This window comes from Alternaria ventricosa (genome assembly GCF_023758065.1).
Source record: "Alternaria ventricosa strain BMP 2768 chromosome Unknown scaffold_14, whole genome shotgun sequence".
In the NCBI taxonomy this organism is placed as follows: Eukaryota; Fungi; Ascomycota; class Dothideomycetes; order Pleosporales; family Pleosporaceae; genus Alternaria; species Alternaria ventricosa.
Window position 1 is genome coordinate 619466 of NW_026055694.1, and position 26986 is coordinate 646451.

General features: G+C 53.5%; 9 protein-coding genes across 9 annotated transcripts; 3 read left to right on the forward strand and 6 right to left on the reverse strand.

Moving 5' to 3' along the window:
- Positions 1-508: 508 nt before the first annotated feature.
- On the reverse strand, positions 509-1951 carry J4E93_007789 (uncharacterized protein; the record flags this gene model as incomplete). Its single annotated transcript, XM_049345693.1, has 1 exon — positions 509-1951. The coding sequence occupies one exon, from the start codon at positions 1949-1951 to the stop codon at positions 509-511; it is 1443 nt and encodes a 480-aa protein (XP_049197220.1).
- Positions 1952-2972: 1021 nt separating this feature from the next.
- On the reverse strand, positions 2973-5622 carry J4E93_007790 (uncharacterized protein; the record flags this gene model as incomplete). Its single annotated transcript, XM_049345694.1, has 4 exons — positions 2973-3331; positions 3380-3478; positions 3532-5487; positions 5541-5622. The coding sequence occupies 4 exons, from the start codon at positions 5620-5622 to the stop codon at positions 2973-2975; spliced, it is 2496 nt and encodes an 831-aa protein (XP_049197221.1).
- A 2491-nt stretch (positions 5623-8113) lies between these two features.
- Positions 8114-9373, forward strand: J4E93_007791 (uncharacterized protein; the record flags this gene model as incomplete). Its single annotated transcript, XM_049345695.1, has 2 exons — positions 8114-8245; positions 8294-9373. 2 exons carry the CDS (start codon positions 8114-8116, stop codon positions 9371-9373), a joined length of 1212 nt encoding a protein of 403 aa, XP_049197222.1.
- Positions 9374-13460: 4087 nt separating this feature from the next.
- Positions 13461-14754, reverse strand: J4E93_007792 (uncharacterized protein; the record flags this gene model as incomplete). Its single annotated transcript, XM_049345696.1, has 2 exons — positions 13461-14287; positions 14340-14754. 2 exons carry the CDS (start codon positions 14752-14754, stop codon positions 13461-13463), a joined length of 1242 nt encoding a protein of 413 aa, XP_049197223.1.
- Positions 14755-17004: 2250 nt separating this feature from the next.
- J4E93_007793 (uncharacterized protein) lies at positions 17005-18906 on the forward strand (the record flags this gene model as incomplete). The annotated part of the gene is made up of 3 exons (XM_049345697.1): positions 17005-17232; positions 17282-18663; positions 18720-18906. 3 exons carry the CDS (start codon positions 17005-17007, stop codon positions 18904-18906), a joined length of 1797 nt encoding a protein of 598 aa, XP_049197224.1.
- A 742-nt stretch (positions 18907-19648) lies between these two features.
- J4E93_007794 (uncharacterized protein) lies at positions 19649-20794 on the reverse strand (the record flags this gene model as incomplete). Its single annotated transcript, XM_049345698.1, has 1 exon — positions 19649-20794. The coding sequence occupies one exon, from the start codon at positions 20792-20794 to the stop codon at positions 19649-19651; it is 1146 nt and encodes a 381-aa protein (XP_049197225.1).
- Positions 20795-21586: 792 nt separating this feature from the next.
- Positions 21587-22163, reverse strand: J4E93_007795 (uncharacterized protein; the record flags this gene model as incomplete). Its single annotated transcript, XM_049345699.1, has 3 exons — positions 21587-21895; positions 21956-21961; positions 22125-22163. 3 exons carry the CDS (start codon positions 22161-22163, stop codon positions 21587-21589), a joined length of 354 nt encoding a protein of 117 aa, XP_049197226.1.
- Positions 22164-23139: 976 nt separating this feature from the next.
- On the forward strand, positions 23140-24680 carry J4E93_007796 (uncharacterized protein; the record flags this gene model as incomplete). Its single annotated transcript, XM_049345700.1, has 2 exons — positions 23140-23368; positions 23422-24680. The coding sequence occupies 2 exons, from the start codon at positions 23140-23142 to the stop codon at positions 24678-24680; spliced, it is 1488 nt and encodes a 495-aa protein (XP_049197227.1).
- Positions 24681-25422: 742 nt separating this feature from the next.
- On the reverse strand, positions 25423-26640 carry J4E93_007797 (uncharacterized protein; the record flags this gene model as incomplete). Its single annotated transcript, XM_049345701.1, has 3 exons — positions 25423-25520; positions 25580-25917; positions 25967-26640. The coding sequence occupies 3 exons, from the start codon at positions 26638-26640 to the stop codon at positions 25423-25425; spliced, it is 1110 nt and encodes a 369-aa protein (XP_049197228.1).
- Between the last annotated feature and the right edge of the window lie 346 nt (positions 26641-26986).

The following is a 26986-nucleotide window of genomic DNA, read 5'->3' on the forward strand; positions in this document are numbered from 1 at the left end:
ATGTCGAATCGTCTTCTCAACCCCAATCACCCGAGAGTGCCAGAGACGATGCGCGAAAGCAAGTAGGAAGATCCATCGCTAAAGCTGCCTTTAGCAGTAGTCGGAGTCGGAAGCAAGCTACGTACACCGAGGTTGTTATTGTCGTAGTGACGCGACTCAGGGGCCGTCCACTTCCCCGCATTCTAGCTTATTTCCGATAAACCCGCTGCAGGCAAGACCGACTCGAGAACTTTATTGCTACCACAACTACAGTCCCTTCTATGATGATTAGCGATCAAGTCTTGCCATCTTCCGCATCTTCCGATGTATTGACACGTGGTTTCTATGGCTTCTATATTGATATCAGCTTCTTCGCCACAAGCTGCCTCAAGGGAAGTGTGAGCCAAGTTTCGACAATGGTCTAGAGAAGAAATATGTACCTGCAATGCTTCAACGAGCCTGATGCCACCCATTCTATGGTACCGCTCCAAGATACTATACAAACTCCCTCAAACTCAAATCCACCAACCTAGATAACATCCATACACATCTCCCACGACCCCCCTTCCTCCCTCCCCCTCCTCCTCTCGCCCATAACCCCCCTCTCAAGCTCCAGTCCCACAACCCTCGCAGGCCACTCAATCAACCCCCACTTCTCCCGTCCCAATACCATCGCAACCGCCGTCACGATATCCGCGCCCAGCCCCTCAAGCCACCACACATTCCGCACTCTACCAGGCAACACGGCATAGTGCGCTAGGATAACGAGCGCGTGAGGATTTTTGGCTTCGATCAAGGCGAGGAATTCGCGGGGTATGCGTGTCGCCCAGACGAAGATTGCGCCGCGGTCTTTGAGCGTGGAGATGGTTGTGTCGTCGATGGAGTAGGGGACTGCGGTCATTGGGGGATAGCGTTCAGGCAGTGTTAACTGACTTATTAGATTGAAGCTTTGGCGGAGATAGAGGAGGGCCTCTGAGAGGTGCTCGCGGTGTTGTGCGTCTAGGTTTGTCTCGCTGTCGTTCGTCAATAGGTCTTCTATGGCGGCGAGACGGGCGTCTTCGTTAAGGGCTCGTGGGGTCGCGGGCGTGGTGGTTCGCGGCCACCATTCTCGGGCTGTGACGGGATGGAGATCACTTCCTACAACCCAGTTCCAACCTGAGAGAAGGACGGTGAGGGGACCGCGGAGGCCCCAGATGGTGCGAAGCGCGCAGGAGAGCATTTTGTTGGCTACGTCTGGTGGTGGGACGGTGGTATCGGGTGGTATTGAAGCGATCAGGTTCTCGATGTCTATCGCGGAGGTGCGGAAGAGATATACAGCTGTGAATGTTGAACTCGCAAAGAGTGCCGCTGCGTTATTTTGCGTTATGTTTTCAAGCTCTGTTCTATATCTCACTAGAGCTTTATTCATACGCGCCGCTGCTAACGCGTTCATCCGCCTCTTATCCTCTTTGCGATCGTAAAGTCGACCGAGATGTAATGAGGCGACGGAAAGTACGCAGTTCGTTAGGAAGTCATGATTTTGCGCCATCTCAGGGACGTAGGTTTGCCATGCTGCCTTTGCGGGGTCGTCATTTGCGAGTGTGAGGGATGTTGTGAATTCGTAATGACATAGGACTTCTTGTAGTGGTGGTGGGAGGAGCTCTCGGATGTTTTTCCAGGCATCGTCTAAGCGCAGGTAAGGCGGTATGGTGAGCTCAGGGAAGTACCCCCCTTGATAGTCCCTTTGAGAAGGCGAGACGGTCAAGCTTGTAGAGAAGTCTATTGGTATATCGTCCAAAAAGACCTCAGTTTGGCGTGGCGTCTGCGTGGCGAGGGCTACTTCATTACTGAATGCGGTGAGATTGGTTGGCGAGTAAGCCGGTGTGTTTTGGGTTTCTGGTGTGCTTGGTATCGGCGATGGTGATATTATGTGCTGTTGTGTTGATGTGGGTGATGTCGAAGTTGTCGAGAGGCGTGACGAAGGAGCGAGCATGAGAAAGCTGCATGTGTCGCCTTTCTTGTCGCAGTTTGCGCACGACGGGTGTTTGCAGTCGCACTGAACTTGAAATTAGCATGATAGGAGACCAGGCATTTGGCAATTGATCTAGTTTGTGGTGATTCCGTGGCATCCTAAGTGGGCGAGGTATTGGAGTTTCTTGGGACATGTGTTACTACAACCCAAGAATATGTTCTGTGGGCCATGGTATGACTTGATCTTGACGCACATCGATATAGCTCTCAGGTAGACGTTCTCGGCTCCCCGGTGGCGCAGGGCAAGTAACGTGATCGAGATGCACCAAAACAGGCATAACCAACCCCGTATGCATCGAGGACCAATGAGAAACCTGTGTGAAGAACTCACCTTGATACGTCTTCGCTTACACTCCTTGCATCCCAGCCTCGTCTTGTTGTGTGATCGTCTCGTCGCCATGCCTTCCGACAGTGGAACCGGGTACCGATACGGTGTATACGGTGGCGTAAAGAAGTGGAAGAAGAAGCGCCTTCTCGGTAAGTCGCTGTAATCTGAATTGGGTCCACGACACGTTGAGGTCGTAGAAACAGCAGCACAATTGCTGTAACGATACGCAGAACGCTGTTGAAGCGTGCAGGTGACATCGAATGCAAGACCGATTGTTTCGTAAGGTGCGGCTGTGACGCTTCCCCACAGGGACCTGACGCTAGCCACGAAGGGCAGTTTTCGTACTGCGGGGCCTGTGATTGGCCGATGGAACATTCGGAAACAACTACTTTCCGGAAGGTCCTGCGTGTGACGCAATTCCTAATGTCTTGTTGACCTTCGTCTGGTGTCTGCCCAAATGGATTTGAAACCCGCTCATCATGTATAATCGTATACTGATTCTATTCATTGCTTTTGTTGTAGCGCTTCAGACACCGTGCAAATGCATATGCTGCGCGTCATCTACCTAAGCTGGGACTAGATGTAGTACATAAACTCATAGCCGCGTATACTGTCGTTCAACTCGAAAGCGTTCCGTAGGAACCAAAAGAAATTCTTAGTTCTTGAAAACGGTGGCAGAGCTCCAACGACCTGCGGCCTTCGCCCTGTAGTCGTCCTTGACCTTCTGTTCACTCTTCCACTGAGTGAGTAGTGCGAGTCCGGCTTGAGCTTCTTCTATCGTAATGCTCGACAGTTCCAAAGTCTTCTGTAGGTCTTGCTCGTTCTGGGATTTCGAGCTGTTGTCGAGGATATACCGGACATTGTATCCGGACTGCAGATGGGATGCGCTCTGCGAGTGCTTCTTCAGGAAGTCATCGTTGTAGGCTTTGAGGTCGGCATCGGCAGGTGGTGTGGTGAAGGACTCCTTGATGACCTCCGAGGCCTGAGATGAGAGGGGCTCAGCGGGTTTGGAGACTGCTAGATTAGCGATGAGCGTGACGAGGCATTCTGGGTGTAACTTACTAGCTTGACGGAAGCGAACGCTCTGCTCGTGCAGCTTGGGGTTCTCTGGGTCGATCTCCCGTGCAGACTGCAGACACTTCAGGGCGAGCAAATACTTGTCTGAATGACTGTTAGCATACATATCGCATGGGATGTGCAGTTGAGTGACTTACTTCGTCGGAGATAGACCTCGAAACCCGCGTTCTGAGCTCCAATGTTCTTGGGGGCTAGCTCGAGCATAGGCTGCAAGAATCGTAGTGCGTCCTCAAGAGGCTGCTTTGTCTGGAGCAACTTCTCGCCATTTGGATCTTGGTCTTCCTTCTTTGTCTCGCCATCATCGGCCTTGGCAGTCGCCTTTGCGGCAGCAGCAGCTTTGCGCTCGGCCTCGGCCTTCTCGGCCATCTCCCTCTCCTTCTTCGCCTTCTTTTGCGCTTTCTTGCGCTCGGTAGGATCCAGGTTTTCCAGATCAAGCTCGTCCGAGCTCGATAGCTTAGGGTTGTCCGCTAGCCGTACGTATAGCTCGACTGCCTGAGTGGCTGCCCTAGTGAAGAAAGGATGGTCGCGGAGGTGGTCTTCCCATCTGACCATGTCGATGTAAGCGCGGATCTGGCCCTTCCGTAATGAGAAGCTGTGGAAGTCGAACTGGTCCTCATGCCACACATCGAAGATGTCTGCAATGGCGGTGAAGCGCTTGAGAGCCAGACCGAGTTTCTCTTGTCGCAAGTATGCCTCGCCGTCTTCAAGCAGGTACCACATACACTGCATGTCGTGGAGATCACCGAGAGGTCCGCCCACAGTCTCGTTGCGAGTGAATTTACTCATAGTGTTAAGCGCGGTTTCGTTCTCGTTGTTTCGTAACTGGTATTTGGCGCACTTGGTGTTGATGTATCGATCGCCCTTTTCCAGCTCTTGTGCTTGGTCGAGGATTTCCGCGGCCTTTTGTACGTCGCCCATGTGCTTGTAGATCCGAGCTTTTGTCTGGTTGTAATCGACCGATTTCGGGTCCTTCTCGAGTAGCTTGTCTATGTACTCCATGGCCTTCTCCAGGTCGCGACTTTGGACGTAATTGTAATGCTGGGCCAGGAAATATAGTACAGCCTCGTCGAACCGGTCGGAATTGTCGCCGTTGCTCTCGTCGCTCGTCGGTTTGCTGGAAGCATAGCCAAGGACCAGCTCTTCGATGACTGCCTTCTTTTCCTCGTCGCGGTAAAGCGACTTGATGTTGGGGAAGGTCGAGGGCACGCCCTTGTTCAGCTTGCCCCGGAGATAGGCATCCGCCTGTGTCTTGAAAGCCTCGCCCTGAAGGAAGTCCAACGGTATCCGCCTCGCAGCATCGTTGCGCTGATTCTTGCTGGCGAAAGACTGGTACAGCTCGTTCAGCTTCTCGATGTCGGCGTTGTTGGACCGGTCTAGACCGAGGGCCTTCTCCAAGCCGTCGAAGTATGCGCGGTACTCGCTGTTCCTGCTCAAAAGAATCCTGTATGCCTTCTCAGCCTCCTCTTTCCGTCCCAACTCGAGGAGGTATTTCGCCTTGAGTTCCAACGCAGCGGTGCGATCCAGGCTGACGCGCACCACGTCTTCCAAGTGGTTCAGCGCACGTTCCACGTCGCCCGACTCGTATATTATCATGTTCTTGTAGAGAGTCGCTTCGGAGTGCTCGAGGTCCGACTTGGCGGGGGGTTGTTTGAGCGTCTCTTCGTACGTCTTGAGGATGTTTTCGGCCTCAGCGTAGTTGCCTGACAGATGGTAAGCGACTGCCAATGCCGTCCAGTTCTGGCGCAGTTGTGGGCGCTCCTGCATCATCTTTCGCCGGCTCTCAATGTATCCGTCGTAGTCGCGGACTTGGCATTGGAGAAGAGCGAGGTCGCGGAGGATGTTCAGCGAGGCCGGTTCTATGCGCAGGGCCATCTTGTACGACTTGATTGCCTCGGGGTAGTTCTTGACCGATCGCCATAACAGGCCGTAGACGTGCCAGCAGACGTGCGACTTCATGTCATTGCGGAGGGCTTCTTTGCAGAGAGCGAAAGCTTCGTCGCCCTGGCCCTGGGAGTTGAGGATCAGGGCCTTCATGGCCTGGGTGTCGCCATGGGTGGGGTATTTCTTCAAGATCTGCTCGGCAGCTTTGAGGCCTGGCGGGGTCAGCGGTCGTGCCCGTCGTCGTCCACGTGCAATTGGCGCCTACCCTTCTTGTACAGCTTGCCCTCGTAGAACTTGATGAGCGAGCGGAAGAGCGTCGCCTCCTTGCTGGGCAGTTGTTGCGGCATCGCGGCGGTCGTGTGTCTGGCAGGCGCGGAGCGTCAACGAGGTTCCGGTACCAACAAGTTGCGATCGGAATTGACAAGTCGACGCACGTGCGACGGGACCGAAGAGGATTAGGGTGGATGGGGGATGATTTAGTCGATGCAGTAGAACATCGCGACAATGGGTGTGGAATAAGCAGCCGCGGGAATGGTGGCTGGTAGTCTCAATGTGGCACTACTACGTGTGTGTGGGGAGCTTGAATTTCAGATGTTCCAGTGCTATGACCACAGCGCCCGCACCTCGACCTTGTCACGCACGTGCCTACACCCCGTCTCATGCTAAACATCTTCGCTCAGACCTCAGGATGCATATTGGAAATGGTAGGTATCATTACTTGTGGATTAATCTTACAATTGTACTATGTCTTATACACAGGTCGTGAAACCGCTATGGCAACTACGCATGTACTTTCCAGTCGTGCTTTACTTGGACAGACGTCCGGATCGCCTTTTTGCAGTCGCATCATCGCCTTTGACCTCTTCTTTCGCAGTGGCAGCCTTCTTCTGCTTTGCGGTACCGTTTGCAGTAGTCTTGCGTTTCTTGACCGGCTGAGTCTCTTCAGCTTCGACAGCTTCTTCTTCCTCGGCTTCCTCCGCGTCTACTTTCGCCTTCTTGCTGCCACGCTTTGCTCTTACTGGGAGCTTCTCCTCCGTAGCATCAACGTCCTCCTCTTTGACCTCTGCCTTGACCTCCTTCGCATTCTTACGTCCCCGCTTTGGTTTGACTGGTGCCTCCTCTTCAACCTCATCGACATCTTCCTCTTCTTTGACAGCCGGAGCCTTTCTCTTGCTACCCTTCTTAGGTTTCACGTCCTCTACAGCTTCTTCCTCCTCTTCCTTCTTAACAGCCTTGGCCTTCTTTTTGCCGCCCTTTTCAGGTTTCGCCTCTCCCTCGACATCGTCCTCGTCTGCGCCCTCCGACACGTCACCAGCAACAGCTGCCGTCTTCTTCTGGACACTCGGAACAATGGCCGAAGTTCGTCCACCAACCTTGAGGAATGTAATTTTCTCGCCGGTGGGGAGTTTCTGGGCTTCCTTTTTGCCCTTGCCCCAACGGTGTTTCATCAACCAGTCTTTGGGGAAAGCGTCCGAATCTCCGTTGGCTTCCACGGCCGTGTCGCAGACATACATGATAGCATCGTGCAGTCGCTTGATCTGCTCGTCGCTAAAGGTGTTGCTGTACTGCTCGGGATGTAGACGAGCCTGGTACATGACCTCGTCACCGACCCAGTTCCCTATGCCAGACACGTTTGCTTGGTCAAGGAGCAATGCTTTTACGGGTACCTTCTTGCTCCGCAGCTTCTTGCTGAGCCAATCCACGGTCAGGATGTCCTTGTCGATTACAGGATCTGGCCCATTCTCTTTCAGTGGTGTAGTCTTCCTCATGTCTTCGGCAGCAGCGTCCACCAATCTCACACGAGCAAGCCGTCTTGCATCTACCAAGGCGACCTCGTTCTTGGAGTCTTTCAACTGCAGGATAAACTTCCAGTACTTGGGTGGCCATTCTGCCTCTTCAGGTTTCGCCGGACGATAATGTGCTGAATCATCATTGCTGAATTTCTGAACCAGTTACACAAAGTCAGCATATATCTCATATGCAGTCTGTACGGAAATCACGAACCATCCAGCCTGCCATTCCAAAGTGCATCAAAGGATGTGGCGGCGAGTCCATGACCAACCAGAAGTATTTGCCCTGCTGTCGTGCATCTACTATCTTTTTTCCGATCAAGGCCTCTTGGAAGGCGGATGCTGACGTTCCGACCTTTCCAAAGACGATCTGGCTATCGTGAGTCGACGTTCTATCAGAAGGAAGGGAAGAACGAACGTTATCTTCCTGAGCCATGACATTTTTGATCGTCTTGCCAACGGCATGTTTCTTCAAGAAACCGACAATGCGCGCAACTTCCGCGATCTACGTGACATCAGCAACTTTCATGCGCGTGCGAAATGGACGCGTCCTGACCTCAGGCATGGCGCTGGACTTTGTGCAAAACTTTTGATTGTTTCGCAAATGTAGTAATTAGGATAGGGAAGAGGTCGAAGATGAAGCGCAATACGTCAATCGAGGAAGCTATAGTCGTGGTTGAGCTCGAGCACCCTGAAGTCGCGCGTCGCGGATCCAGGCTTAGCGCACGACGCGTTCTCACGGGATAAGCCCACTACGTCACCACTCGTGTCCTATCTCATCTCATCTCTCATGTTCCTCATGCCATCCATCGATATTGTTCCTTCAGCACATACCGAATTCAATGCCGACTTACTCTCGTTCTCCGCGCGCACGCCAGGCTGGACCTGCCTTTCCGGGACGCCCCGCAATGCCGGAGGGCGGGATCGGAATGACATCGACACACGATAAGACGCGATTTACATAATTCTCCGCCCTACACGCCGCCCACATGTACTTCAGCTCGAGGCTTTGTCTTTGCAACTCTTGCAATCTGACAATACAGGAATCATGCGGTGGGATTGGGTAGCCGTCGTCGCAAGTGCGGCTTGTGTCTCTTCTCATGCAACGCATCATGTCGAAGACCAACAGGCTTTCTCTCAAGACCGACTGGATGAATTGGAGAGGAAGTGGGGTACAGACGTGAGTATCGTTCAAGCAGCATCTGAGTATCAGCTAACAGTTGAATAGTGGGGGTTCTCTGGCATCTCAACCTTCGCTCACCTACCGCATACACGCTGCTTGACACACCCAGAGACGACCTACGATATCGCCATCCTCGGTGCACCCTTCGATACAGCAGTCTCCTACCGACCCGGTGCTCGATTCGGGCCCCGTGCAATCCGCGCCGGCTCAAGCCGTCAGACGTCCTTCCGAGGCTTCAACCCCCGTGCCAACCTCAACCCGTACACGTCATGGGCGAAGATCGTAGACTGCGGCGACATACCAATCACGCCCTTCGATAATACGTTGGCGCTGAAACAAATGAGCGAGGCTTTTCTCGAGCTGGGAAAAAGACCTGCGACGGAGAAGAGCACGGAGAGCGGGGTGCAGTATCTGAAGAAGCCAAAGCTGCTGACTCTTGGCGGAGATCACAGCATTGCACTTCCGGCTCTGAGGGCGTTGAAGGATGTATACGGGCAGCCAATTGCCGTGGTACACTTTGACGCCCACTTGGATACCTGGCATCCTGCAAAGTACCCGTCCGCTTGGATCGATCAAGAAGATCCTTCTACGCAGTCGTTCTTCAATCATGGCAGCATGTTTTGGATCGCAGCCACGGAGGGTCTGATCGCAAACGACTCGAGTGTACACGCAGGACTGAGGACCAGGCTGTCGGGTGATGAACCAAAGGACTACGCCGACGACTCGCAGCAAGGCTGGATTCGCATCGCAACAGACGACATCGACGAAATCGGAGTAAAGGGCGTCATTACTTCCATCATGAACCGCGTGGGAACGGAGATGCCTGTCTACCTCAGCATCGACATCGATGTGATTGACCCTGGACTCGCACCGGGCACGGGCACACCCGAACCAGGCGGCTGGACCACGCGTGAACTCATCCGCATATTGCGAGGTATCGAAGGCATGAATGTTATCGGCGCGGATATTGTGGAAGTCAGTCCTGCATATGATGGCGCAGCAGAGACGACCGGGATGGCAGCAGCGCAAGTCGCGTACGAGGTACTTACGAGCATGGTACGAAAGGGTCTTATTGAGCAAGCACGAACGAAGGTGACGACGCAGGAGGACAAGGATGAGTTGTGAACCCCCGACATGTCTAGATAGTCACAGAGCTATGAAGCGATTGAGCATTGGCTATTAGAACTGCTTCACTGGGCATTTACTCGATTCCATGAATTATTTCAAGCACCTCTCCGACACGGACTGCAATCGAACCCTTTTATAATGTTCATTGCGACCATGTTCAGGATCTTATATGTCTACGAGCACCTCATACACGGCAAAAACTGAACGGACACACTACAGTCTACATCGGCACGAGAACAAACATCAACAGAGTTTTAAGGAAGTGTAAAGTTCCATGTCCGCGGCTCAAGATAGGTGTTTAATTGCTCCCCTTGAACAGGGTGACAGTAAACCCCCAACACAACATACACTAACGTTCCACCACGTTGCTACTCCATTCACAAGCCTTCCTTCTCTCACCCTCCCTCTCAACTCAAATCTCTCCCCCAAAATCCCGCCTCGGCATGTGATGGGAACCGCCACCACCACTCTCCCGCCCCTCCGCGTGCCATAGCTCACACACTATCCTAACCGCCGTGGCTTCCACATGGCCGCCCACCGCCCTCCCATCACCACCACTACCACCACCAGTACTTAGCACCCACCCATCTTCACTCGACCGGCTACCCGGACGATCCAGAAACAAAGTTCCCTAGCCCGCACCCTCGCACGTGGCTATGTGTATTTAAAGTTCGATAGTCCAAGTCGCCGCCCGTCGGCGTTTTTCTCGGCGCTACATCTGTACCCTTTTCTGAACTTTGATTCATGGGAATGTGCGGCTAATGTAATCAGTAGACTAATTTGGCAGAGACGGTGCGGTTGAGGCTCAATGCTTAGGCTTTAGTGTTGGGGTTCTGGGTCTGGGTGTGCAAGCCTTGCAAAGCGCACAGGCGGGTGTGGAAGAGTCGCGGAGCATACTGAACATGCGGAGTAGTCACCGAAGACCATTTTGGTACGGGGTTCTAGATGGAACTTCAACGTGGGAAGCGAATGCGACGACGGGAGATTGGCATGCTATTGCGGGTGTTGAGCACGTGGACTAGTTCTAGTTCTACGGTGAACTTTGGCGTCTACGGTTGAGATTGCGATGATGGCGGTTTTTGTCTTGGTGGTTTTGTAGTGGGGGTTAGAGTTTGGGGTCTGTGGGGGCGCTATGGATGGTAGGAGGGATGGAGAGTTTGGGGGGTGGGTGGTGAGGTGTAGGTGCTGGAGTGTGCGAAATGCTGTTAGAGTTGTGATTACGTGCATGTATAGGGTGTGTGCGCGTCGATGATCGTGATGATAAAAGAGTCGTAGGTGGAAAGCACATGTGCTGGCGCAGAATGCGGTCGAGGACACAGACGGCTCTGCGCTACCTGGCTATCTGGGGCTCGTCGGAGTGCCGTGTTTTGCGGCTCGACCGACGATGCTGAGCCTGCATATTCGTGTTAGCATTGCCTTCCTTCGAGGACGCCAGGTGGAGCAATAACTATCCGACACGAGTGCCCATGGTCCAAATCAGGAATCAGTGAGGCAGCAGTCAGCGTGATAACACTTCGGGGCGATCATACCGATCGCGAAGTATCGTTGTGGCTTGGTGAAGCATTGCACATCACGAGAGAAGAGTCAGTCAATGTCTTGGACTCAATGCTGCCTAGACGCCTACACTCGTGATTGAAGAGATCAACGCGACCCGTTGGGTCAGGCTTCCTCGTGTCAGTGGGTAGACATGTAAGCATGCGGTCTGAGTGGCTGATGACTGAACTGGGGTCCAGTGCATATCTTGACGAGTCAAGCGCGTGGAAGCCTTGCTGCGGAGCTCAGTCAGCACAGTACCTTGTCGCTATCGACTTCGCAGGTCTTGCGGTGCCAAGCTGATGGATACGTGCCTTCATAGCCATGGTCAAGCGAAGTCAAATGTTCACTATACACCTGCCGAAGGTCTTTGCTAGGCGCCCATCAGGGATGCCTTGACAGTCAACTCCACATACCCACAAAAGCTTTGTCGACTCCACAACTCCACTCGCATCGTTATTCGCATTACTCCCCCGATGGAGTAAAGTTGATCAACGCATCTTGCGAGCGCCCGTACTTTACGGCAACTGCAGGACTGAGCTTGAGAGACTCCACAGTACAGATGGTTGATCCGTCTCCACGTTCACCGGCTCGGAAGCTTTCGGCCAGTGGTCTTGGCTACCATGTTTGACATCGGAAAGTTTTTGACATTTTGCGGATCTTGTCGCCGAATGAGAGAGGTGGTCTGGTTAATCGAGCCCACTGCTTGAGTGGAAAGCTTTTTCGTCTTTGTTTGGTACCGATACCGTAGAAGTTTCGCTGTTGGACCCTTTGACATGCTTGACATGTGCAAAAGCAACTCTCAAGACAAAAAGCTTGGTACAGTGAGTAAGCCAGACAGTCAAGTCGAAGAAGCACATTCAGCTGTTCCAGAACTAGAAAACGAAGGCGAAAATACGATGCGAGGCCACCCGTTGAACGCTCAGCTCGCCTGCGAGAGCCCACCCAATCAGAACGCGACGCTGCAAATACCAAGGCGGTAGTTGGCTACCGTCCTCGTGTTAAGGTTGTTGTCGTTCCGATCCGCACCGCTAGCAATGTAAGGCTTGCTAAAAATAACGCCATTGAGCTTGAAGTCTCAAAACCCATTGCTCCACCATGATACGATGTGTGATCGCGAGCTTTCAGCAGGAAAGTGGGCATTTCGTATATGGTGGAAACCTTGGGACTGACTGCGGGGCGCATCAGTACTGACAACTCGCTTGTCATCGGAGGTAAGCCGCTGCGCCTACCTGCGGAAGCTGCATCGGACGATAGCAGGGAAAGTGAACATGCTGTTGAGCCATGCCGGATCCTTGCACGTGCAGGGTCTTTGTTTCTTGGTAGCGAACAAAGGAAAGAAAAATAACCCGTCTGTTATGCTGCAGCTCCAAGGAAAAGGTTAAGCTTTTTGGCCCTTCTCGGGGATAAACACGAAAGGTACTGTGACATTGCTGTTCGGGGTTGACTCATGACACGAGGTCCAAAAGCTGAAACTCTTCTTGGCCCTCAGGACGCCGCATCTTGCTGAGACATACACTCCCTGGGCTTACGCTTCTCGCTCCGGATGCCAGAATTATGTCATCGGTGAGGCTTACGCCACATCATCCGCCTTGGTCGGTCGCGGAGAAGTGACTGTGCGACCTGCGATGAGGGCGGGAAGCAGGAACACGGCAATGTGCTGATTCCATTGATGAGCAGTCAGACGGCACGCACTTGCCGTGCCTCTGCCATCGCCATCTATCTGCCACAAACCGCCCTTGATGCCCTTTCTGTGCCGTTCATCTCTTGTTTGGGTCCAGGCTTCAAAATTTCTCTTCTCGCTATCTGCTATGACACGCACACTAGTTCCAGGCGTTCGGACGTCGGAGAGGAGATCCATACCCTGGAGCGATCGAATTAGCCCGCGTCTACCCCACCGAGCCGTCAACGAGATAGACCCACATGATTCGATGTTTTGCCACGATACGGCGTGGAATGGGTGGAAAGGTGTCCACGCTATGCAGCTGGAGGCTTGCACGACCCTTGTGTTCCCACTTTCGGGGCTATTGATGTGGCTCAATGCCGGGACTTTGGTTCGTGTCACGTCGAGAGAAGAGGCGTGCTTGCAGATGTATGGTATTGTGCTGGCCGCAGGTGAGAAAGCCACATGAACAGGGGTTTGCCTGCGCACGAGTCAGCGCCTTAGCGCTGGCTCTAGGGCGTAAAGGCGGTTGCCGTGGCGTAGGGAGTTTACTTGCACTTCTACCTTGCGCACCGGACTGCATTATTACTTGCATGGCAGGAAGCAATGCCGAGTGTACCGAGGTGCATACTGTGCTGTGACGTGTTAACAGGTCAAGAGATGCGGGTGAGATGACGATGCAAGGCGCCCGTAACTAAGCGGAGCGTCAGTGCTGTGACGATGTTCACACGAACATGGCAATCACAAGAAGGTTTGAAGTATTGATCGTGAAGAGTAGTCATGAATTCGTCTATCTTGTGCCGTGCACAGTAATTAAATGTAATGCGCGCTCGAAATACAGCAGGGTAGAAATCAAATAGTCAGCGGCCCGAATCTAGCACCAGTCCACTAGTGCCACCAGAAATGCCCACCGTGCTTCTTACAAGCGCTTACTGACGAGGTAGGAGTTACAGTCGTCGTTGTAGTCCAAACATGGCCGAAAGTAATGACCTCGGTCGTGGTAGTGAAGGCGAGCTTGAACTTGGTCTTAGTGGGAGTCGGCAGCGTGGTGGTAGAGGTGAGCAGGCCGGAAAGAACAGTAGGAGGAGGAAGCGTCGTTGTGGCGGACTCTGTGAGAAGAACACTCTCAGTAGTGGTGATAGCTGGTGCAGTCACAGTAGCGAGTACTGCAACCGGAGTCTCGTAAGTGACAGTCGTTGTCGGGGCATCAGGAGCGCGGCGTTCAATCTTTCCAGCCTTCTCCGCACGCTTCTGCTTTGCGGCTTCGACGCGGGCACGCGCCCATTCGTAGTCGACTTCACGGTCGCCTTTGCGAACGAAGCGGTGGAGTCTAGGGATGGTGGTAGGTGTCTCCATTGCCGCCGCGTGAACCTTGGTGGGCGAGTACTCGCAAGGCTTGTCGGGCTTGCCCACGTGGGCCGGAGTAGTGCACGTGGCTTCGACAGTCTTAGTGGTGACGCCAAAGTGCTTGGTCCAGGAGTGCCTGGTGCGAGTCATGGTCTTTGTAGATGTGGTAGTGACTGCCTTTGGCGTGACTGTCTTGACCTTCTTAGCGGTGCCGCTAGGCATAGTGACAGTCGAGAACGGCCCAGCAGTGACGACATCAGTCGAGGTGGTAGTGACAGTTGAAGTGATGGTAGGTGTCTCGGTCTTGGTGTCTGTCGTTGTTGCAGTGTATGTGCTGGTGACTTTCGTGCCGACAGTCAAGTAGAGATCTATGTACGTTAGTGAATGGGTTGCTTGTTTGGTGAAGACAAGAAAACATACCTCTTTGCCATGCGAAGGGCTGGCCGTTCGAACCGTCCTCGTTGGCTTCATTGTCTCCCAGTACCAGAAGTAGCCAGTGTCCTGAGCTCATTTGGTTCTTCTTGATGGGGCAGTCTGCCAACTGGTTGACATCATCAGGTGTCGTGGGAATCCTGTCACACAGGTATTCCTCGCCATTTGCCTCCTCAGGCGCAACGAGCAAAACATCTGCCATACCATCTGCGTTGCAACCTTTGAAGTATGTTACAGCAGAGAAATCCTCAGTAGACTCCGAGTCGATGAAGTAGCTTCCTTCATCGACAAAGTCAACACCATAGGCGTAACAGATACCACCGGAGCTACCCCAGGGGTCATCGGCATTGGCGAGGGTGATGGAAGTGGCAGCCACCGCAAGGAGGATGGAACGAGAGTACATGTTGATAGCAAGTCAAGTCAACGACTGAAAGTACAGGTTTGATACGTTGGATGCGATATGCAGAGTCAGTGGGCCATGACCTCTTTTGTACCTTGTATGATGATCAAGCCCAGCAGGTTCTTCACAAATACGGCTTATCTTTTGCGCACTGAACTGTGCCCCGACCCCCGAGTAAGCCGACATGGATCGAAGATGCAATGAAAATAGTCATAGCAAGTGCTTGATCTAACAGTGTCAACACGGAAGCGAGCTTGTGACAGACTGGAACAGGTGGGCGGGGCGGGCGGTCAGCAACTCGTAAAGAGAGTCAAGCGCAGTTCTGCGCCTCATCTGTACTTAGCCCTCGTAAGGCGTCGCATCGCTGTGCAGAAGGAAGAAAAGTGGTGCTTAGTGTAGGAGGCGAAGGCACCCATGTGTGCGGCCGCTACCTAGGTATGGAAAGCCACTGGAATTAGTGCCGGTCCGTGCTAGGCTTAGCGCCCATACCCCTGAACCGATCTTAGTGTTCACGTCACTTCACTCGGCCCCAACGTCCGCATATTCTTGCACCGTCTTGCAGCAAACCTGCCCGGTCAGTTGGTCGAACTTACTAATGATAGGCTGGCCAGTCGCTGATCAACCCGCGCTCCTGTTTCCAGCGAGTTTCCAGCAGCCGCGCATGCCGATCCGAGCGTTGAAATTCGCACTTCCTTCTCCCCGTTCGTGTCTATTCGTGGGCGGATGCCATTGTCCGAGATAGTCGCATCCAATGCGATAGTCACAAGCTTTTCTAGCGGTCGTCTATCGGCCGTTCATATGGATTTGTGATCTGGTTCTTGGAAGCCACCAAGTAAGTTCACGGGTCGGAAGGCCATCCCTGGATACCGCATGCCGAGCTACACAGCATGCATGGGAGGCACATCATACTAACTTGCAGCCGGCGAATAATGGCATTGCCATACCGACCATGCCGTCTTCCTAGACGCCATGTAGCTTATGAAGATCTTGATAAGACCGTTTATGTTGGACGAGCTACGCCACAGCCCAAGGGGGTCTCAGGTTCATATTGGACGTTCAACGTCAGCAAGTGACCGGAAAGGATACCGCTGTCTGGAATACTTCTGTCAGTCTGACTATGACCTCGGCTGAGGGTAGCATCTCGAAGAACCAGTGGATTTGTTATACGGCTGGTCCCTGCTCAATCATCGTATATGCCGTACGTGGTTATTCTGGTAACAGAGCTCAACACTTGATTGGGACCGTCTAGGTAAGCTTCCTCGGTACCGGATGGGACGGTCGTATTCCCGTCTTCCGATCGCGTGGGTCAGGCTACATGCCACGCACGAGTAGCATGCGTTCTCGATGCTTTTGTCACGTCGCAAACAGATTCTGCATCAGGCCTAAGGCACTTCTTACACAACGTCAGTACCCACATCTGACCACTCAATGTGGGCTCTCGTCTCCGGTGAGCACAGAGTATGTTCGAATGGCGGCCGTGTTTTGTGGAGTACCCGATCTGTAATTCAATAGATCTTGCATCCGACAAGGGTCCAGCACCCTACGCGAGCTTCTAGGATCTTTCACCTAAGAAAACGCTCCAACACGAGTAGGTCGCCCATCACGCACTGTTTCGAGTAAGTTTGGGACTACCGCTGACTTAGCGCTGGTGTGGTTCCTCCATACCGGAATCCCAATTAGGAGCTACATCCGTGCACCGTCCGAGATCTTGGCTTCATCGACTTTGCCTCGCGCCTACCCACTCGCCGACATGGTCGTAATCGCTCCACTGCCACGGCTGGGATTCAGCCCATCGGTCGCTGAATCCACCGAGGCCAGACATTTGCCTAATCGGCCCTCATCATCAACTATCCACGGTCGGGATGGCTCAAGTCTTCCCCGTGTGATAGTATCAAGTGAGCAATGCTAGGGCGCCCCGGCGTCGATCTCACCACCTGGACCACGCGGGTCCAACTGACATGCAGCGTTAAGCGAGAAAAAGTCGGTGTCACGGCAAAGTAGGCGCTGTCTGACCTCGCCCTGAGCGATACCCATGGCGAGGCTCAGATTACCGCCACCGTTCGCTGACTTACACTTTGGGGGCGTCTTTCGGATGTGTCTCATATAAATGGCACTTGTGTTCTGGTCAGCCCCTGCCCTACATTGATTAACTCCAGGAACCATTCAACATCCATTGGCCTGGTCAGCATCCCTTCATATATACCGACCCGGTACCATTCTTTCTTTGCATTCATATATTACATTCACACCATTATGTTGCTTCATTCATTAGCCGCATGGCTTTCTTTCGGATCAGTTGCTCTCGCTGGTCCGCTACGGGCAGAACCACTGTCCGATGACTTCCCATCATTTGACCAGATTGTCAAGAGGCAAGATGGTGCCTGCACCAACACAGCACGAACACGAAGCTGCTGGAGCAATGGTTACAGCATTGCTACTGATTTCGATGCCAAGTCTCCTCCGGATGGCACCACCGTGACTGTAGGTACATGCATGAATGTCTGCTCAAATAGTTGCTAACATGTGGCAGTACAATTTTGAGATCTCCAATGTTACCAGGGCCAACCCCGATGGAAGTGGTACTTCCAAGGAAATGATGCTCATCAATGGCCAATATCCTGGACCACTTGTGCGGGCAAAGTGGGGTGACACAGTCATTATCAACGTCAAGAACAACCTCGCCCACAACGGAACCGGTATCCACTGGCACGGTATCAGACAGCTGAACACCTGCCAGGATGACGGCGTCCCAGGAATCACCGAGTGCCCAATCGCCCCTGGGAGAACCCGCCAGTACAAGTTCAGGGCTACTCAGTTTGGCACAACATGGTATCACTCTCACTTCTCAGCCCAATATGGTGATGGTGTTGTCGGTACCATGATCATCGATGGACCAGCTACTGCCAACTACGACGTCGACCTCGGTACTCTCCCCATCACTGACTGGTACTACGTACCCGCTTTCACACTGAACGAGGTCGCCCAGCACTCTCAGCGCGGACCCCCCGCGCCCGACAACATCCTCGTCAATGGCACCCACATCAACGCCGCAAACGACAATGGCCAGTACGCCCGTATCAACGTAGTCAAAGGAAAGAAGTACCGCATCCGCCTCATCAACACCGCCGTAGACAGCACCTTCAGCGTCTCCATGGACGGCCACCCCTTTACAGTCCTCACCTCCGACTTCGTGCCCATCAAGTCCTACGTCACCGACCAATTGACCCTGCAGATCGGTCAACGGTACGATGTAGTTATCACCGCCAACCAGACCGTCGACAACTACTGGTTCCGCGTTGCCACCGGCAGCTGTGGCAGCAACAAGATCACCGGAGCCGGCAAACCCGTCGGCGCCATTCTCCACTATGACGGCGCATCCAGCACCGCAAACCCCACCTTCAAGTCCTCCGTCACAATGCGCACAGGCTGCGAAGACGAGTCCTCTTCCAACCTCGTCCCCTTCGTCCCGAACACCGTCCCACAATCCGTGATGGGCGAGGTCCAAAACCACAAAATGAACGTAGACTCCTTCGCCGACCCCGCAAAGAACAACCTCTTCCGATGGCTAATCGACGGCACACCCCACATCGTAGACTGGAACAATCCCTCTCTTGAAACCGTACTCGCAGGTTCGCGATCAATCGGTCCAAACGGAAACGTATACACCATGGACAAGGAAGGCTGGTACATGTGGTACATCCAATCGACCTCGCGCATCGCCCTGCCCCACCCCATCCACCTCCACGGCCACGACTACTACATCGTCGGCCGCGGCACAGGTACCTGGGACGGCTCCACCAACGGCCTTAACTTCAATAACCCGACTCGTCGTGACACCGCTGTGTTGCCTGCGGGCGGCTACATGCTCATTGCTTTCCCGGCTGATAACCCCGGCATGTGGATTATGCATTGGTAAGTCCTTGCTGTACGGAGTGCTTGTGAGATATATACTGACTTTGCACTTCTAGTCACATTGCATGGCATGCTAGCCAGGGACTCAGCCTTCAGTTTATGGAGCGTATGAGTGAGATTCAGGGTACACTGGGCGATACGAGTGTACTGAAGCAGGGGTGTGATGAGTGGGATTCTTATTGGGCTGAGGGGTCAGCGCCGGATGACGACAGGCCATACAATCAGACTGATTCTGGTATTTAGATGGGTTTATGTTGTGGTTGGGGATTAATAGTTAGGTGTATGGCGTTTTTGGGGTGGCGTTAGAGGGTTGAGTTGGAACTTCTTAATGTAGCGATATTCTTTTGTAAATATTGTATCGAACACTATATTCTCCATCTACATGTTCGCACCCATGTCTTCCTTTGCGCGATCAATGTGTTGTGGACTACATTCTGCCTGTACTGCACGTATGCCGCAATGCAGTACCTACCTGAACCCTGCCGGCGACGACGTGGACCATAAGTACAGGTACAGCAGGACCATCACATGGCTCCCGGCAATGTCGCGTCCCCTCGCACACAGCACTCACGCACCCTGCATTTCCGACCGAGCACCAAAGATAGCATCAGCTACCACATACAGCCAAGAAACCCGCATGCTGCAGGGTCCCAACAAGTCTCGGAAGCGCCATCATGCAGGGAACGCGTGATGGTTGCGAAGGAGGTGGTACATGTACACCAGAAAATGGCTGGGCGAGAATGGATATCCCGAAGTGATGCAAGCCAAGTGTTTGTACGAGGACTGAGGCTCTGCTTGCCCGAACGGAGAGTCTGTGAGCGGCGATGTGGGATAGGTGGTTGTGTCCTTGCTCAGGATGGAGATGGCCGTATGAGAAACATGATTGCTTTGGTGGTCCGAAGGGTTTAATCATGTCATGTGATGTCGGAGACGATGATTAGTGGGAAGTCGAAGACGTTGCGTTCATCGCGTCCATCATCCCAAATCAACTCTCCATCTCCCAAACCAGCGTCTCTCGGCCTTCAAACTGCATCACCGTCCAAGCATTCTTTCCCCCAAAAGCCTGCGCGCTCATCGCGAACCAGTCTGCCTCTTCGCCGTCCACCCCATCTCCTCTCTCCATATCCATATCCACATCCGTATCTTGCGTCCCATTCACCTTCTTCTCTCTTTTCTTGAACCCCTCCTTCCTCACCATCAGAAAAAGATCGCGCATAAACGCCGGTCCCATAAAGCCCCTCCACCTAACCAAAACCATATTTCTCTCGCCAGTACCCTTCCCTAGATCAGGCACTTCGTAGCGCGACAGATGCGGGTTTATATCATCGCCCGCCTCGACCCTTGGTGATTCCAACTGAAGCATGTGAATCCACTCAAGCAGCCCCATCGCCTCATCCTCATCATAAACATCCTTAAGCCCCGCAGTGCTCACCCTCGGTACCATCACCCCACCCAACCTCCTCTCTTCAGGCAAAATATCACACACTCTCGGCGCGTGCTTCTCAATCAATTCCCTGCCCTCACCCAGCGCTTCCTTACTAGTTGGACTCGCATTATAAAACAACCACGTCAAACTCCTATCCAGCACATTCCTCGCCGCCCACTCCAACCTCCCAAACCCTTTCTTCCCATGCTTCATACTGCTCTCACGTAAATTATACTCAACAACCCACCGCTGTTTCTGGTGTTTCCTGCCCCCGTCTTCCACGGGTACACCCTGCAGGCCGCAGCGCTCGTACGTCGGCCGCGTAAGCTCCATGCGCAAAACACCATTATACAATTCAAACCGGTCGTCTAACAGCGGTCTTCCTTCGCTCAGCATCATGATATTGCCTTGTTTGATATACGTGTTCAGGAAGTCGGCTTCGAGGATTTCGGAGAGCTTCATGTGGACGCGGGCGTAGTAGGTGCGGGCGGGGCTGTCGTCGCGGGTCATCTCGGCCTGTATAAGGTGGTACATTTCCTCGGGCAAGATGAGGGAGAGCGTGTGGCTGTATTTTTGCGCGGCGAAGGCGGAGAAGGGTTTCTTTTTTGTTGACACATTTTGCGGGTCGATGTAGCTGGGGAGGAGGCTGTGGGAGAAGAAGATTTTTGCGTCGGCGGCGGAGGAGGGGCGGTGGATGTCGAGCATCGTGAGGTAGTAGGAGGGGAGCGCGCGCGAGAGTGGGTGTGAAGGAGTGGTGGGTGGTGTTGGGGCTGCGCGAAAGATGCGGGCCGAACTTTTGTCGCGTGGGGTTTCGGCAAGACGCGTTGCGCGGGCCTATGACGCAGGGGTTGGCGCGTTGACATGTGAGCGGCCATTTATTGTCGCGCAGACATCATCATTGAATCTTCAGAGTATATTTGGGTTACTCTGCGTCTCTGATTTAATTAGACTACATCTGAGACTGGCGTGTACGGGGAAGTTTTGCGCAGGAGCATGAACAGGCACCTACGCGCGAGAGCGCATAGGATGCAGACATTCAAATACGTTTGCACTACGATAAGAACCAGCAAGGCATGTCAGGGAAAGTAAATAGTTGCCAATGTATTCGAAGCGGCAAGCGAGGCGTACATTAGTAGGATGCTGACACAAAGCATAAGGAACAGCCATTCCGAAGATGTATGCAATCTTGACACAGTAGTCTGTTACAAAAGAACCCAATGTACATGACCCATTCATGTATTGTGTAGGGCCCATAGGAGATCGGTAGATGGAGAGATCTACAGTGTGCGTGTTAGGGGACAAAAGGTGTACTGACCCCACCGTGTTCTCGGGGTCTGGAAGGCGGAAGAAAATCAGGGTGTATGGTGCTTGAAGCATCATAAAAGGAAACGGGACATGTGTGCGTAAGGAGAAATTTGTTTCCAGTAAAAGTGTTTGCTGTTGTTGCGGTAAAAGAAAGATATTGGCTGAAGTACAGTCTATGAGATTGCCCTATATTCATGAAGATCGCGTTGAACGTCTCGTGGACCGCTTCTTCGCGATCAAGCGAACAGCCGTCTTTTGTGTTGGCCGCGGCTTGCCGATATGGTGCTCCGGTCTGAACCTAGTGATAGCACAGATGGAGCACGGTTTGCCAAACTGCTCCTTGCGGGCATTGTGGAACTCTCGAGTACGGTAGAGTTGTAGGGCCAGCGCTTCCACGTCGACGCGCAAGACCCATACTGAGCCGGGGTTGCCTCTGATGTGGCGGGAGGCGAGAACAGTTGCGGCGGAGATGTGGTATTGCATCTGTACTTCGTCGACTGTCTATGCATATTTGTCAGTTCATGCTCTCAAAAGTGGAGAGGATTAATGGGATGAACGCACCAAGGTCTGACGGTAGAAGCATCCTTCACAAGCCGTAATGATACGTTTGACAAGTGGAAAAGGGTAGGTGTCCAATGCTGCAAAGCAATAGATACACCTCCGTGGAGCGTGCTGCAGCCATAGTCGACGATATACAATATGGCTCATATCTGGATGGACGGCACCGTACCTGTCCAGCTGAGCGAATGGCAGATTGAATATGTTGCATTGTCGAACAAGATGCGAGCAGTACCCCTCCACGAACTCATTACATCGTCTGGATGTGCGCGACAGAGCATTGAAAGGATGTGGAAGTACATGAAGAGAGAAGATATCGGCAGCCCAGCGATGACTGTCCGCACCTTGGGTCAAATCTTCTTCGTCCTTGATGCTCCGCTTCTGCTTCTCTGACACGTCGTATCTACTCTGAGTCTCAGTGAGACCTGGCAGCCGACAGCACGGGTGAATGAGGTAGGACAGTATCTGGTCCACGATCTCGACAGGCAGGGTTTCCAACTTGCTCAACTTGACGTGGGAAGATGAAGGTATGACGTTGCTGTATTGCAATGGATTGGGCAATGCGACTGCCCCGCGGTGACGAATTTTAGGCGAGGCTAGAATTGGATGTGGTGGTACAAGACTCTCGTGACTGTCAACGAGCAACCGTCCAGTAGTAGGAAGCGAAGAAGGGACCAGCCCCGAGGCGACTGTGGTAATTGAGGCCATGAAGAGGAGAAAAAAAGAGCGACAGAATGGAAACGAGCAGACTCCTCACCTTGCTTATAGAACAGGCCGTGAACCTTATACAGGACAAAGGTCAAAAAGTGACGAGTAGAAGCATGCAGGACAGCGGAGCTTCCCACCAACGAGGGGAGAAGTGTGCAGAAAGCTGCATTGCTGCTGCTGTGATTCGTCTATGGGTCGAGAATCCCGGGCAGCTGTGTAGCAGTGTGCAGCCCATGCACATATTTTCGATACTGCATACTGATATATGCTGAGATTGGCGAAGAAGAAGACGACAAGTCGTAGTGCATGTGCACCGAAGTAGTCCGGGTGGATAGCAGGCTAGCAAACCGATGCGGCCATCTCCGCCCGGCCCCTTATCGCCTAGCGTCATGTATCATCAACTTACCCGACGGACCACCTTTCGCTCTGTCTGAGACTCGTAACACTGGCCGACAGCGAGAAGCGCGGGAGACAACACCATGGCTGCCCATCCCGACGAGGGACCCGCCGTCGCCCAGCACCCCGCTCCGCCCCCCGCTGGCGCTATCAAGGCCGACCCAGGAGCGGGAGGCGCAACCAAGCCCCGAAACGAGGACGCGCCCGCGCCTGCGCCCGATCAGGATGAGGAAGATGGCGGCGCGTGGGACCAGGCTTCCCTGTACGAGGAGATTCTAGACGAAGTGGAAGCCTTTGAGTACTCGGACGATGGTGAGTCTGGCCAGCATGCGCCTTCCACTTCCACCACCATTGACACCCCATAGGCGTAGACACGTGCACCGCCGACGAGGCCCGCCGCTTGCGCCAGCGGCTCCATGAGATTGGCGCGAGCGCATTCGTCATGGAGAACATTACGAGCGAGAAGATGACGGCGCGCAAGCTGTGCACTGCCTTTGGCGTCAAGATTCCCAAGTTTCTCGAAGAAGCGCCCGACGAGAGCTTTTACCAGCTGCTGGGGCTGGCCATCAACCGCGAGCTGAACAAGCGGCCGCGGCTGGCCCAGTACAAGACCATCGACGACGCTGCGAAACTGCTGCGTGAACGTAAGAACATCATGGTCATCACGGGCGCCGGCATATCGACGAGTCTTGGCATACCCGATTTCCGCTCCAAGAACACGGGTTTCTACTCGCGGCTACGCGAGATGGGCTACGACGAGCCCGAGGAGGTCTTTGACATCCACAACTTCGACGAGAACCCCCGCACCTTCTACGCGCTCGCCGGCGACATCATACCCGATCTCGAAAAGTGGACGCCCACGCACGAGTTCATCCGCCTGCTGCAGGACAAGGAGAAGCTGCTCACCAACTACACACAGAACATTGACAATGTGGAGGCGCACGCGGGCATACGCAAGGAGAAGCTCATCCAGTGCCACGGCTCCTGGGCGACGGCAACATGTCGGAAGTGCAAGTTCAAGGTCCCCGGCGAAGACATCTTCGACTGTGTGCGCGCGCAAAAGCCCGCCGAGTGCAAGCGCTGCAAAGACGAAATCGCTGCCCAGCCCAGCAAGAAGCGCAAGCGGACCTCCAACGGCAACGGCGCCCGCAAGAAGCGCTCGAGCGACGAAGACTCGGAATCCGACGGCGCCTTCGACATCCCGCAGCCCGGCATCATGAAACCCGACATCACCTTCTTCGGTGAAGCCCTGCCCAACGATTTCTTTGACCGCCTCAAAGACGTGGACAAGGACAAAGTCGACCTTGTCATCGTCATGGGCACCTCCATGAAAGTCGCGCCCGTGTCCGAAATCCCGAACTTCCTCCCCCGCGACGTACCGCAGATCTACATCTCGCGCGATCCGATCCACCACATCAATTTCGATATCAACCTGCTTGGCGATTGCGACGTCGTGGTCGCGGAATTGGCAAGAAGAGCGGGGTGGACGCTGGAACACAAGATGATACCCGAGGGGCAGACGACGGAAGCGGAATTGACGGATGAGGTGGATCATATTTCTACGGTCAAGGTCCATGTTCCTGTTATGACTACCACGAATGGTCATATCAATGAGCAGGCTTGAGCTTAATGGCCTACGACAGACGACATGGCGTTTGAGCATACATAACAAATGGCGTTGTGAAGGGTGTTTATATGGATACCGGTTTCGACCGCATGGACGGCGACGCTGGAGGATGGGCTCAAGATTCATAACATGGAGTTTCTCATAGGCTTAGGGCGTTTGCGGTATGGATACGAGAGGAGGGGGATGAATCGGCGGCATCAGAGATACCATGCAAAGGCTATAACAGTGGGGGAAGCCCAAGCCGCAGTCTCCTTGTGTTCAACTATTTTCTCTCTCGTTCTTGCATATAGACTTCCTGAACAAAATTTCAGTTCGATTGCAATCAGGATGTAAACGTATTATCGTATTATCGCATGATCACCCCAGGCAGCACAGCCCGTTGATAAGTGACAGTCGATCTGGACAAAAGTAGTTCTGAAAGATGCGTGCTACCGAGGTCGTGCCTGCCGTGCGGCGCGGACAGTGTATTAGCCCTCCCGCCCCGCCTCCCCTTACTGAACGTCCCCAGGGCCTGCATCGCACCTGACGACCTCACGTCACCTCGAGATCCTAACATTCTTACAGCAACGTCGCAGCATCTGCGTTTGCGAAACCAACAAGGTCGTCACGTCATAGCGCTCGCGCTGCTCCCCTTCACGTCATCGGACCCGCTCCTGCCCATCCAAACCTACAACCGACCGCGAACAGCTCTATCACACGACCCGCGACGATGGAATCACACAATGTATACGCAGAACAATTATGTCGACGATGACATCGGCGAAGACTGCAAAGCCTTTACAGCGACGTTGTACTGCAGTATGCTGTAGACTACAGCGACAGTACCGACAAGCAGGCCTAGCAAATGTTAGTTATAAACCATGGTCATTTGATGACAAGGTTACGGATATACACACTCAGAAACCCGAGTAGGGCTGTCAGGAACAGGCCTAGGATAGCCACAGTCAGAGCATTTCGTTCCGACGTGTGCCTCTCGAACCATGCGACGATGCTGTTTGCTGGCGGCGGATGGTTCACTATCCTCAACAACGTCGCTAAGCGATCTCCCAGATACTTGTACTCGAAATCATCTGGCAATGTACGAATATGCCTCTCAAAATACGTCGCTTTGGGATCGAAACCGTATTTCTCGGTGAATTTCTCGAGCGACTTAAACGAGCGTCCATCGTTCGGGAACAGAAGGAACTGTATGGAGTCCAGGACCTCCAACAGCAGCTGTGGTGGCAACGTTCCCCTGCGGAATGTGAGCTTGGAACGACAAGGTATGCATCGGGGTGAGCTACTTCTCCAGACTCTTCCGAAATCCGATATCAATATCCTCATCACGCGAGCGGTAGAGATGCGCTTTCAGGAAACCAACCTGACGGAAGACATGAAGGATGCGACGCTCCGGATCGAATACGAGATGTTCGGCTAGGTTGTTGGTCGGTCGCAGCCTTACTTTGTATCGCTCTTTCAACTTCCAAGCTTTCAGCCTGCCTCGCTGTGCCAGTGCATCCTGGGATTCCTGGCGGATCTTTCGGCTTTGGATCGATGAAGGAAAGCAGCGCTCAACAAAGTTGGCGAAGGACTGCTTCTCCCCCCATGTCCGAGGCACGTAATCGCCCACCTTGCGACTGTTTTGCTTCGAGGCGCAGTCGATCATCAGTGACGCTTTCACCAAGGCTTGTATTGCGTAGTCGCGCGCTTCGGGGGCCAGAATGTTTGCGAAAAGGCTGTCGAAATCTGCCTTGGTCTGCATTACGTTGCTGATAAGCTTGTTGAAGAACGATATCACCTCCGCGTGACTGGAATACATCGGTGTCCCAATCCTTACTGCGTAATCGCCGGGCGATCCTCTGGTCAACGCTTCGTAGTGTTTGAAGTACACCTCATGCTTCTCCGGTTCCTTCGCAGCCTCGTCACTGAGGAAGCTTTCCGCAATGTCTCTCTTTTCGGCTTGTGTTGGCGGCTCCATGATAGCTTGGTATGCTGCTACCAAACTGCGTCAGTGTTATCCGCCTTATACTGTCGACATTCATGGCCTGCGGTCCCCCTTCTCGCCAGCTCATGGCGTATTTGGGTCCTCCGCTGCCTTGCTAGTGGCTGTGTGGACGCCACCATATGCGGCCTCTTCAGCTGATGCGTGATCCCTGCGACGTCCTCCCAACGTCACAGGACTCGAGCCTGCCGCCACACTGGGTTGCGACGACGAGCTGCGCCATCTCATGTGCGCCACTTTCCTGCTTTCGCTCGCTGGCGTGGCTTTTCTTGAATCCTCTCAAATCGTAGCTCCCTCGTTCCCCAACCCTTTTCCCACATCA